This window comes from Oncorhynchus clarkii, chromosome 2 (genome assembly GCF_045791955.1).
Source record: "Oncorhynchus clarkii lewisi isolate Uvic-CL-2024 chromosome 2, UVic_Ocla_1.0, whole genome shotgun sequence".
In the NCBI taxonomy this organism is placed as follows: domain Eukaryota; kingdom Metazoa; phylum Chordata; class Actinopteri; order Salmoniformes; family Salmonidae; genus Oncorhynchus; species Oncorhynchus clarkii.
Genome location: NC_092148.1, coordinates 2,525,508 through 2,537,903, shown reverse-complemented (window position 1 = coordinate 2,537,903; position 12,396 = coordinate 2,525,508). Strand labels below are relative to the sequence as shown.

Below are 12,396 nucleotides of genomic sequence, written 5' to 3'. Positions count from 1 at the left end.
GTGGATATTGTCTCTGAGGTAAAACAGGTTAGAGACAGAGTGGGGGATATTGTCCCTGAGGTAAAAACAGGTTAGAGACAGAGTGGTGGATATTGTCCCTGAGGTAAAACAGGTTAGAGACAGAGTGGTGGATATTGTCCCTGAGGTTAAACAGGTTAGAGACAGAGTGGTGGATATTGTCCCTGAGGTTAAACAGGTTAGAGACAGAGTGGTGGATATTGTCCCTGAGGTAAAACAGGTTAGAGACAGAGTGGTGGATATTGTCCCTGAGGTTAAACAGGTTAGAGACAGAGTGGTGGATATTGTCCCTGAGGTAAAAACAGGTTAGAGACAGAGTGGTGGATATTGTCCCTGAGGTAAAAACAGGTTAGAGACAGAGTGGTGGATATTGTCCCTGAGGTAAAAACAGGTTAGAGACAGAGTGGTGGATATTGTCCCTGAGGTAAAAACAGGTTAGAGACAGAGTGGGGGATATTGTCCCTGAGGTAAAACAGGTTAGAGACAGAGTGGTGGATATTGTCCCTGAGGTAAAACAGGTTAGAGACAGAGTGGTGGATATTGTCCCTGAGGTAAAACAGGTTAGAGACAGAGTGGTGGATATTGTCCCAGAGGTAAAAACAGGTTAGAGACAGAGTGGTGGATATTGTCCCTGAGGTAAAAACAGGTTAGAGACATAGTGGTGGATATTGTCCCTGAGGTAAAACAGGTTAGAGACAGAGTGGTGGATATTGTCCCTGAGGTAAAAACAGGTTAGAGACAGAGTGGTGGATATTGTCTCTGAGGTAAAACAGGTTAGAGACAGAGTGGGGGATATTGTCCCTGAGGTAAAAACAGGTTAGAGACAGAGTGGTGGATATTGTCCCTGAGGTAAAACAGGTTAGAGACAGAGTGGTGGATATTGTCCCTGAGGTAAAAACAGGTTAGAGACATAGTGGTGGATATTGTCCCTGAGGTAAAAACAGGTTAGAGACAGAGTGGTGGATATTGTCTCTGAGGTAAAACAGGTTAGAGACAGAGTGGGGGATATTGTCCCTGAGGTAAAAACAGGTTAGAGACAGAGTGGTGGATATTGTCCCTGAGGTAAAACAGGTTAGAGACAGAGTGGGGGATATTGTCCCTGAGGTAAAACAGATTAGAGACAGAGTGGTGGATATTGTCCCTGAGGTAAAAACAGGTTAGAGACAGAGTGGTAGATATTGTCCCTGAGGTAAAAACAGGTTAGAGACAGAGTGGTGGATATTGTCCCTGAGGTAAAACAGATTAGAGACAGAGTGGTGGATATTGTCCCTGAGGTAAAACAGGTTAGAGACAGAGTGGTGGATATTGTCTCTGAGGTAAAACAGGTTAGAGACAGAGTGGGGGATATTGTCCCTGAGGTAAAAACAGGTTAGAGACAGAGTGGTGGATATTGTCCCTGAGGTAAAACAGGTTAGAGACAGAGTGGGGGATATTGTCCCTGAGGTAAAACAGATTAGAGACAGAGTGGTGGATATTGTCCCTGAGGTAAAAACAGGTTAGAGACAGAGTGGTAGATATTGTCCCTGAGGTAAAAACAGGTTAGAGACAGAGTGGTGGATATTGTCCCTGAGGTAAAACAGATTAGAGACAGAGTGGTGGATATTGTCCCTGAGGTAAAACAGGTTAGAGACAGAGTGGTGGATATTGTCCCTGAGGTTAAACAGGTTAGAGACAGAGTGGTGGATATTGTCCCTGAGGTAAAAACAGGTTAGAGACAGAGTGGTGGATATTGTCCCTGAGGTAAAAACAGGTTAGAGACAGAGTGGTGGATATTGTCCCTGAGGTTAAACAGGTTAGAGACAGAGTGGTGGACATTGTCCCTGAGGTAAAACAGGTTAAAGACAGAGTGGTGGATATTGTTCCTGAGGTAAAAACAGGTTAGAGACAGAGTGGTGGATATTGTCCCTGAGGTAAAACTATGTGTGGGAAGTAACTGAGTTAGCAGTCTTTTTAACTCAAGCCCACACACTTCTCACTCACACTGTACATGGTGTGAAGTCATGAACACTCAGCAGCTCTGTGTCTTTGGTTGAAAGCAGTAGGTGTTATGTGTAAACACAGCAGACATGTATGAGTTAGGACATTCACTCTACCATCACCATTATCCCAGTGTATGAGTTAGGACATTCACTCCACCGCCACCATTATCCCAGTGTATGAGTTAGGACATTCACTCTACCGCCACCATTATCCCAGTGTATGAGTTAGGACAATCACTCTACCACCACCATTATCCCAGTGTATTAGTTAGGACATTCACTCCACCGCCACCATTATCCCAGTGTATGAGTTAGGACAATCACTCTACCACCACCATTATCCCAGTGTATTAGTTAGGACATTCACTCCACCGCCACCATTATCCCAGTGTATGAGTTAGGACATTCACTCTACCGCCACCATTATCCCAGTGTATGAGTTAGGACAATCACTCTACCACCACCATTATCCCAGTGTATGAGTTAGGACATTCACTCTACCACCACCATTATCCCAGTGTATGAGTTAGGACATTCACTCTACCACCACCATTATCCCAGTGTGTGAGTTAGGACAATCACTATACCGCCATTATCCCAGTGTATGAGTTAGGACATTCACTCTACCGCCACCATTATCCCAGTGTATGAGTTAGGACATTCACTCTACCACTACCATTATCCCAGTGTATGAGTTAGGACATTCACTCTACCACTACCATTATCCCAGTGTATGAGTTAGGACATTCACTCTACCACCACCATTATCCCAGTGTGTGAGTTAGGACATTCACTCTACCACCACCATTATCCCAGTGTATGAGTTAGGACATTCACTCTACCACCACCATTATCCCAGTGTATGAGTTAGGACATTCACTCTACCACCACCATTATCCCAGTGTATGAGTTAGGACATTCACTCTACCACCGCCATTATCCCAGTGTATGAGTTAGGACAATCACTCTACCACCACCATTATCCCAGTGTATGAGTTAGGACATTCACTCTACCACCACCATTATCCCAGTGTATGAGTTAGGACATTCACTCTACCACCACCATTATCCCAGTGTATGAGTTAGGACAATCACTCTACCACCACCATTATCCCAGTGTATGAGTTAGGACATTCACTCTACCACCACCATTATCCCAGTGTATGAGTTAGGACATTCACTCTACCACCGCCATTATCCCAGTGTATGAGTTAGGACAATCACTCTACCACCACCATTATCCCAGTGTATGAGTTAGGACATTCACTCTACCACCACCATTATCCCAGTGTATGAGTTAGGACATTCACTCTACCACCACCATTATCCCAGTGTATGAGTTAGGACATTCACTCTACCACCGCCATTATCCCAGTGTATGAGTTAGGACAATCACTCTACCACCACCATTATCCCAGTGTATGAGTTAGGACATTCACTCTACCACCACCATTATCCCAGTGTATGAGTTAGGACATTCACTCTACCACCACCATTATCCCAGTGTATGAGTTAGGACAATCACTCTACCACCATTATCCCAGTGTATGAGTTAGTACATTCGCTATACCGCCATTATCCCAGTGTATGAGTTAGGACATTCACTCTACCGCCACCATTATCTCAGGCCATCCCATCTTAGCAGAGTCATTGTCTCTCTCTTCACTCCTCTCATCACAGAGGGAAGGTGGAAAATGGCAGTACACCGCTGTTACTCTCATAGTTCAGGCACAGTGTTCCCTCCCGGACAGATTCCTCCTGTGATCGAGACAGTGTTCCCTCCTGGACAGATTCCTCCTGTGATTGAGACAGTGTTCCATTCTGGACAGAGTCCTCCTGTGATCAAGACAGTGTCCCCTTCTGGACAGATTCCTCCCGTGAGCGAGACAGTGTGCCCTCCTGGACAGATTCCTCCTGTGATTGAGACAGTGTTCCCTTCTGGACAAAGTCCTCCTGTGATCAAGACAGTGTTCCCTTCTGGACAGATTCCTCCTGTGATCAAGACACGTAGGGGATAGGAAGGGTCTGGGGGGGGGGGGGGGGTGTGCACACACATTGTCTCTCTCAGAAGAGCCTCTGAGCTCTATCAATTACCGTGTTTCCAGATATAGATATATATATAGTTAGTTATGAAAGAGCAGGCACACCAGGGACAGAAGTTTGAGAAGTCAGTAGAGAGAGGAGAGTCAGAAAATCACAAAATCTTGAAAGTCCATCAGAGATGAGGTTGGATTACAGAAGAGAGGCTTGCTTCCCTGCTACTCATTCACATCCATCCCTGACACACACAGCCTTCAGACAGGTCTGTGTAGGGGTTGAAAGCGTGCTTGAAGGGATATGTGGTACAGTATCTCACCCAGTAATAATGCTCTTTAATGATCTAGACGGGTGTCAAGCTGATACCGACTGAACAGTCGCTTCTCTATTTCTCTAATTCGCCACCTGGAGAAATGGACTGGAAATTGATAGTTGCCAGTACTGGCTGAATTTCTTAGAAGCCCAGTCGGTAATGTGTAGGTAATACAAACCATTATATAAAACATATATATCTCAAATCTTCTCGCAAAGCACATCTTCTGAAGTAGATCGATCTAATCTACACTATATATATAATTTTTTTATAAGTATGTGGACACCCCTTGAAATTAGTGGATTTCAGCCATTTCAACCACGCCCTGTTACTGACAGGTGTATAAAAATCGAGCACACAGCACATGCAATCTCCATAGACAAACATTGGCTGTAGGAATGGGCCTTACAAAAGAACTCAGTGACTTTCAACATGGCACCGTCATAGGATGTCGCCTCGACAACAAGTCAGTTCGTCAAATGTCTGCCCTGTTAGAGCTTCCCCCCGGTCAACTGTAAGCTCTGTTACTGTGAAGTGGAAACGTCTAGGAGCAACAACGGCTCAGCCGTGAAGTGGTAGGCCGCACAAGCTCGCAGAACGGGACCGCCGAGTGCTGAAGTGAGTAAAAAAATCTTCTGTCCTCGGTTGCAAACTGCCTCTGGAAGTAACGTCAGCACAAGAACTGTTCAGTCGGGAGCTTCATGAAATGGGTTTCCGTGGCCGAGCAGCTGCACACAAGCTTAACATCACCAGGTGAAATGCCAAGCGTCGGCTGGAGTGGTGTAAAGCTCGCCTCCATTGGACTCTGGGGCAGTGGAAACGCGTTCTCTGGAGTAATGAATCACACTTCACCATCTGGCAGTCCGACTGACAAATCTGGGTTTGACGGATAACAGGAGAACGCTACCTGCCCCAATGCATAGTGGCAACTGTAAAGTTTGGTGGATGAGTAATAATTTTTGGGGGCTGTTTTTCATGGTTCGGGCCCCTTAGTTCCAGTGAAGGGAAATCTTAATGCTACAGCATGCAATGACTTTCTAGACGATTTTGTGTGGCAACAGTTTGGGGAAGGCCCTTTCCTGTTTCAGCATGACAATGCCCCCGTGCACAAAGTGACGTCCATACAGAAATGTTGTTTGTTGAGATCAGTGTGGAAGAACTTAACTGGCCTGCACAGAGCCCTGACCTCAACCCCATCGAACACCTTTGGGATGAATTGGAACGACGACTGTGAGCCAGGCCTAATCGCCCAACTTCAGTGACCGACATCACTAATGCTCTTGTGGCTGAATGGAAGCAAATCCCCACAGCAATGTTCCAACATCTAGTGGAAAACCTTCCCAGAAGAGAGGAGGCTGTTATAGCAACAAAATGAAGAACAATTCTGTATTAATGACCATGGTTTTGGAATGAGGTGTTAGACGAGCAGGTGTCCACATACTTTTGGTAATGCAGTGTATCTATATATAATATACTGCAGCAGAGGGGGAATTTACATTTCAATGACCGCCATCCGGTGGAATTGAAATATCAAAATCATAAAATGGTCATTCAGATTGATCCTCCATATTTCATGTATTTCATGGCTGCTCAATCATTCACCGTCTACCCCATAAATGATCATAAGATTGGCTGTTTCCCTCCCTCCCTCCCTCCCTCCCTCCCTCCCTCCTCTAAATGATGATATGATAGGCCTGTCTGTCTCTTCTCCTCCCCCTCTCTCTCTCTCTCTTCTCTCCCCCTCTCCCCCCTCTCTCCCCTCTCTCCCTCCCTCCCACCTCCCTCTCTCTCTCCCTTCTCTCCTCCCTCCCTCCCTCCCTCCCTCCCTCCCTCCCTCCTCTAAATGATGACATGATAGGCCTGTCTCTCTCTTCTCTCCTCCCCCCCTCTCTCTCTCTCCTTTCTCTCTCCCCTCCCTCCCTCCCTCCCTCCCTCCCTCCCTCCCTCCCTCCCTCCTATAAATTATGATATGATAGGCCTGTCTGTCTCTTCTTCTTCCCCTCTCTCTCTCTTCTCCCCCTCTCTCTCTCTCCCCTCTCCCCCCCCCTCTCTCTCCCCTCCCTCCCTCCTTCCCTCCTCTAAATGATGACATGATAGGCCGGTCTCTCTCTTCTCTCCCCTCTCTCTCTCCCCCCTCGCTCTCGCTTCCCCCTCTCTCTCTCTCCTTTCTCTCTCCCCTCTCTCTCTCCCTTCCCCCTCCCTCCCTCCCTCTCTCTCTCCCTCCTCTAAATAATGATATGATAGGCCTGTCTCTCTCTTCTGTCCTTGTCTAGTGGGATATATCTCTATTACCATCTTCATTATATATGAGTCCTTAATGCACCGTCACATTAGGACAGACTGAACTGGACTGGACCCCCAATAATGGCCATTTGATCCTGAGAGTCTGGGTCATATTATCTGTGGCCACAAGGTTGTATTACAACCTGGACTTTACAGTGGGTTCTGGGAGAGTTATATGGTCAGAGATTCTAGATAAATAACCAAGGTGTTGTAGCCTTCAATCAGGGTCTCACTGTGTCAGAGAGGACAATGGGTCATGTCCACTAGCCTTCATCAGGGTCTCACTGTGTCAGAGAGGACAATGGGTCATGTCCACTAGTCTTCATCAGGGTCTCACTGTGTCAGAGAGGACAATGGGTCATGTCCACTAGTTTTCATCAGGGTCTCACTGTGTCAGAGAGGACAATGGGTCATGTCCACTAGTTTTCATCAGGGTCTCACTGTGTCAGAGAGGACAATGGGTCATGTCCACTAGTTTTCATCAGGGTCTCACTGTGTCAGAGAGGACAATGGGTCATGTCCACTAGTCTTCATCAGGGTCTCACTGTGTCAGAGAGGACAATGGGTCATGTCCACTAGTTTTCATCAGGGTCTCACTGTGTCAGAGAGGACAATGGGTCATGTCCACTAGTTTTCATCAGGGTCTCACTGTGTCAGAGAGGACAATGGGTCATGTCCACTAGTTTTCATCAGGGTCTCACTGTGTCAGAGAGGACAATGGGTCATGTCCACTAGTCTTCATCAGGGTCTCACTGTGTCACAGAGGACAATGGGACATGTCCATGAGCCTACTGTACTGAAACCTGACTGAATGAGTTCAGTGTTCAGTCTAGTATAAACACACTAGGGAATAGTGTTCCATTTGGGAGCAGGATAACTACAGGTTCAGATGAATGACAGGAAGGAGAAAAGTCTCTATCTACAGGTTCAGATGAATGACAGGAAGGAGAAAAGTCTCTATCTACAGGTTCAGATGAATGACAGGAAGGAGAAAAGTCTCTATCTACAGGTTCAGATGAATGACAGGAAGGAGAAAAGTCTCTATCTACAGGTTCAGATGAATGACAGGAAGGAGAAAAGTCTATCTACAGGTTCAGATGAATGACAGGAAGGAGAAAAGTCTATCTACAGGTTCAGATGAATGACAGGAAGGAGAAAAGTCTCTATCTACAGGTTCAGATATATGACAGGAAGGAGAAAAGTCTATCTACAGGTTCAGATGAATGACAGGAAGGAGAAAAGTCTCTATCTACAGGTTCAGATGAATAACAGGAAGGAGAAAAGTCTCTATCTACAGGTTCAGATGAATAACAGGAAGCAGAAAAGTCTCTATCTACAGGTTCAGAGGAATGACAGGAAGGAGAAAAGTCTCTATCTACAGGTTCAGATGAATGACAGGAAGGAGAAAAGTCTCTATCCACAGGTTCAGAGGAATGACAGGAAGGAGAAAAGTCTCTATCTACAGGTTCAGATGAATGACAGGAAGGAGAAAAGTCTCTATCTACAGGTTCAGATGAATGACAGGAAGGAGAAAAGTCTCTTCTCAACTGTCTGAAGTTCCGAGAGTTAAACATGTATAAATAGAATCCCTTGAATGGGCAAATCAATGATGTCATAATGAGTGGACTGGCAGCCATATTGAGTGGACTGGCAGCCATATTGAGTGGACTGGCAGCCATATTGAGTGGACTGGGAGCCATATTGAGTGGACTGGCAGCCATATTGAGCGGACTGGCAGCCATATTGAGCGGACTGGCAGCCATATTGAGCGGACTGGCAGCCATATTGAGCGGACTGACAGCCATATTGAGCGGACTGGCAGCCATATTGAGTGGACTGGCAGCCATATTGAGTGGACTGGCAGCCATATTGAGTGGACTGGCAGCCATATTGAGCGGACTGGCAGCCATATTGAGCGGACTGGCAGCCATATTGAGCGGACTGGCAGCCATATTGAGTGGACTGACAGCCATATTGAGTGGACTGGCAGCCATATTGAGTGTCCCCGTAGCTCACAACAGATGATAACTCACTTCCTCTACAGTTCTCTATAATGTAACCTCGGCTAACTCTCTGCTGTCTCTCAACAGGAGCAGCTGTCCCTCCAGCAGAATGGGTCCGTCCCCTCCTCAGGCGTGCTAACTGTATCCTGGAGCCCCTGGAGCCTGGACAGAGAGGGGCTGAAGCTGCTGTCTATCGGCCTGGCTGTGGTGGCTATCCTAGTGGTCTTCATGTGGGAGAAACTCCACTGAGACCGAGGAGCTGGAAGATATGGACCTGGGCCTGTATTCATAGAGCGTCTCGGAGGAGGAGTGCTGATCCAACATCAGGGCCCCCTCTTTTACAATCATCCTTATATTCTACAAGGCAAAACTGATCCTAGATCAGCATTCATACACCGAGACTCTTTATGAATAAGGGACCTGGATCAAATAAATATGGAAATGATTTCCAAGTACTTTGTACTGGGCAAACTAAATCAAGCCTAGCTCGAGTATTTGAAAGAGTTTGACATGTTTATTTGGCCTATAGGTTTGGTTGAAATGGGTTTTGGATGGGTCCTAGTTTAGCTTTATATGGGTAAAAAAACTTCCCAGTCTTGGACAAAGACTGATGGATTCTGGAGCTGCATGTGAGAGTTAGGAAGAGGAGACGAGGGTAGGAAACAAGGACAGGAGATAAGGAGAGGACAGGTTAAAGACACGTTGTGTGATACTCTGGTTTAAGATGGTGGATATCTTTAATTAAAATTATTTATTTTTACCAACAATGAAACAGACACAGAGGAACAGGTATATTTTTGGTAATGAATTTACATCACAGTAAAAGCCCTCTCTGTGTCTGTCGTACTGTCAAACCACATTGTGATTGTTTACCAAAACATTTGTTGTTGTTTTTTCTCTCATGTTTCTCTATCTGTATTTCTGCTTTTATGGTTTTCCATTTGAACGTCAGTCTACTACTGAGTAGACGGAGACCCCTTTGTGCCCTGGTATGAAGTAGTTAGAGAACAGGGTGCTATTTGGGATGCTGTGATGTTACGGTGTGAAACTGCATGTTGTTTGGATTCTATTCATGTACATCTCAGCAGTGGATCATCTCCTATCCCAGGGGACTTATTGTCTGGCCTAGATCCCTGTCTGGCCTAGATCCCTGTCTGGCCTAGATCCCTGTCTGGCCTAGATCCCTGTCTGGCCTAGATCCCTGTCTGGCCTAGATCCCTGTCTGCCTCTCAAATGGCACCCTATTCCCTTTATAGTGCACTACTTTTCACCAGGATCCTATAGGGTAGTAGTGCACTACTTTTCACCAGGATCCTATAGGGTTAGGGTTAGGGTTAGGTTAGGTTAGGTTACTACCCTATAGGGTAGTAGTGCACTACTTTTCACCAGGACCCTATGGGGGGGGGGGGGGGGGGTGTCTGGCGGAAGGTGGTGCACTATATAGAGAATAGAGTGTAATTTGGGACACAGACTTGACAGTGTTTTCTCATCTTTGTTTGCAGTGTAAAGCTAACCTTAATAAACCACAACTCCATGCTCTCTGTCTGTCTGGCTTTTTCTTTGCAACTCTGCCTAGAAGGGCAGCATCCCGGAGTCTCCTCTTCACTGTTGACGTTGAGACTGGACAGAGGAACTCTGCCTAGAAGGGCAGCATCCCGGAGTCACCTCTTCACTGTTGACATTGAGACTGGACAGAGGAACTCTGCCTAGAAGGGCAGCATCCCGGAGTCGCCTCTTCGCTGTTGACGTTGAGACTGGTGTTTTTGCTGGTACTATTTAATGAAGCTGCCAGTTGAGGACTTGTGAGGCGTCTGTTTCTCAAACTAGACTCTCTAATGTACTTGTCCTCTTGCTCAGTTGTGCACCGGGGCCTCCCACTCCTCTTTCTATTCTGATTAGAACCAGTTTGCGCTGTTCTGTGAAGGGAGTAGTACACAGCGTAGTACGAGATCTTCAGTTTCTTGGCAACTTCTCACATGGAATAGCCTTCATTTCTCAGAACAGGAATAGACTGACGAGTTTCAGAAGAAAGGTATTTGTTTCTGGCCATTTTGAGCCTGTAATCGAACCCACAAATGCTAATGCTCCAGATACTCAACTAGTCTAAGGAAGGCTTCTTTAATCAGAACTAGAGTTTTCAGCTGTGCTAACATAACGGCAAAATGGTTTTCTAATGATCAATTAGCCTTTTAAAATGATAAACTTGGATTAGCTAACACAACGTGCCATTGGAACACAGGAGTGATGGTTGCTGATAATGGGCCTCTGTACGCCTATGTAGATATTCCATAAAAAATCAGCCTTTTCCAGCTAAAATAGTAATTTAAAACATTAACAATGTCTACACTGTAATTATGTAACTTTAATGGACAAAAAAAATGTGCTTTTCTTTCAAAAACAAGGACATTTCTAACTGACCCCAAACTTTTGAGCGTTAGGGTATATCTGAGTCTATGTTCAACATGTCTGTCAGCCTGTATATATCTGAGTCTATGTTCAACATGTACCTCTGTCAGCCTGTATATACAGTGCCTTGCGAAAGTATTCGGCCCCCTTGAACTTTGCGACCTTTTACCACATTTCAGGCTTCAAACATAAAGATATAAAACTGTATTTTTTTGTGAAGAATCAACAACAAGTGGGACACAATCATGAAGTGGAACGACATTTATTGGATATTTCAAACTTTTTTAACAAATCAAAAACTGAAAAATTGGGCGTGCAAAATTATTCAGCCCCCTTAAGTTAATACTTTGTAGCGCCACCTTTTGCTGCGATTACAGCTGTAAGTCGCTTGGGGTATGTCTCTATCAGTTTTGCACATCGAGAGACTGACATTTTTTCCCATTCCTCCTTGCAAAACAGCTCGAGCTAAGTGAGGTTGGATGGAGAGCATTTGTGAACCCCCAGCCCTCTGTAGTAATGGTAGATGTGGTGACCCCAGCCCTCTGTAGTAATGGTAGATGTGGTGACCCCCAGCCCTCTATAGTAATGGTAGATGTGGTGACCCCCAGTCCTCTGTAGTAATGGTAGATGTGGTGACAGTCCTCTGTAGTAATGGTAGATGTGGTGACCCCCAGCCCTCTGTAGTAATGGTAGATGTGTTGACCCCCAGCCCTCTGTAGTAATGGTAGATGTGGTGACCCCCAGTCCTCTGTAGTAATGGTAGATGTGGTGACCCCCAGTCCTCTGTAGTAATGGTAGATGTGGTGACCCCCAGTCCTCTGTAGTAATGGTAGATGTGGTGACCCCCAGCCCTCTGTAGTAATGGTAGATGTGGTGACTCCCAGTCCTCTGTAGTAATGGTAGATGTGGTGACCCCCAGCCCTCTGTAGTAATGGTAGATGTGGTGACCCCCAGCCCTCTGTAGTAATGGTAGATGTGGTGACCCCCAGTCCTCTGTAGTAATGGTAGATGTGGTGACCCCCAGTCCTCTGTAGTAATGGTAGATGTGGTGACCCCCAGTCCTCTGTAGTAATGGTAGATGTGGTGACCCCCAGCCCTCTGTAGTAATGGTAGATGTGGTGACTCCCAGTCCTCTGTAGTAATGGTAGATGTGGTGACCCCCAGCCCTCTGTAGTAATGGTAGATGTGGTGACCCCCAGCCCTCTGTAGTAATGGTAGATGTGGTGACCCCCAGTCCTCTGTAGTAATGGTAGATGTGGTGACCCCCAGTCCTCTGTAGTAATGGTAGATGTGGTGACCCCCAGTCCTCTGTAGTAATGGTAGATGTGGTGACCCCCAGCCCTCTGTAGTAATGGTA

At 46.0% G+C, this 12,396-nt stretch overlaps 1 protein-coding gene across 1 annotated transcript in view; it reads left to right on the top strand.

The window, feature by feature from the left end:
• Positions 1–9,455, top strand: part of LOC139418957 (threonylcarbamoyladenosine tRNA methylthiotransferase-like) — a 291,223-nt gene extending 281,768 nt beyond the window's left edge. The window contains exon 6 of the mRNA XM_071168755.1: positions 8,721–9,455. Coding sequence (XP_071024856.1) covers positions 8,721–8,882 — 162 coding nt within the window. The 3' untranslated portion in view covers positions 8,883–9,455. The remainder of the gene's footprint in view (positions 1–8,720) is intronic.
• The last annotated feature ends 2,941 nt before the right edge of the window (positions 9,456–12,396 follow it).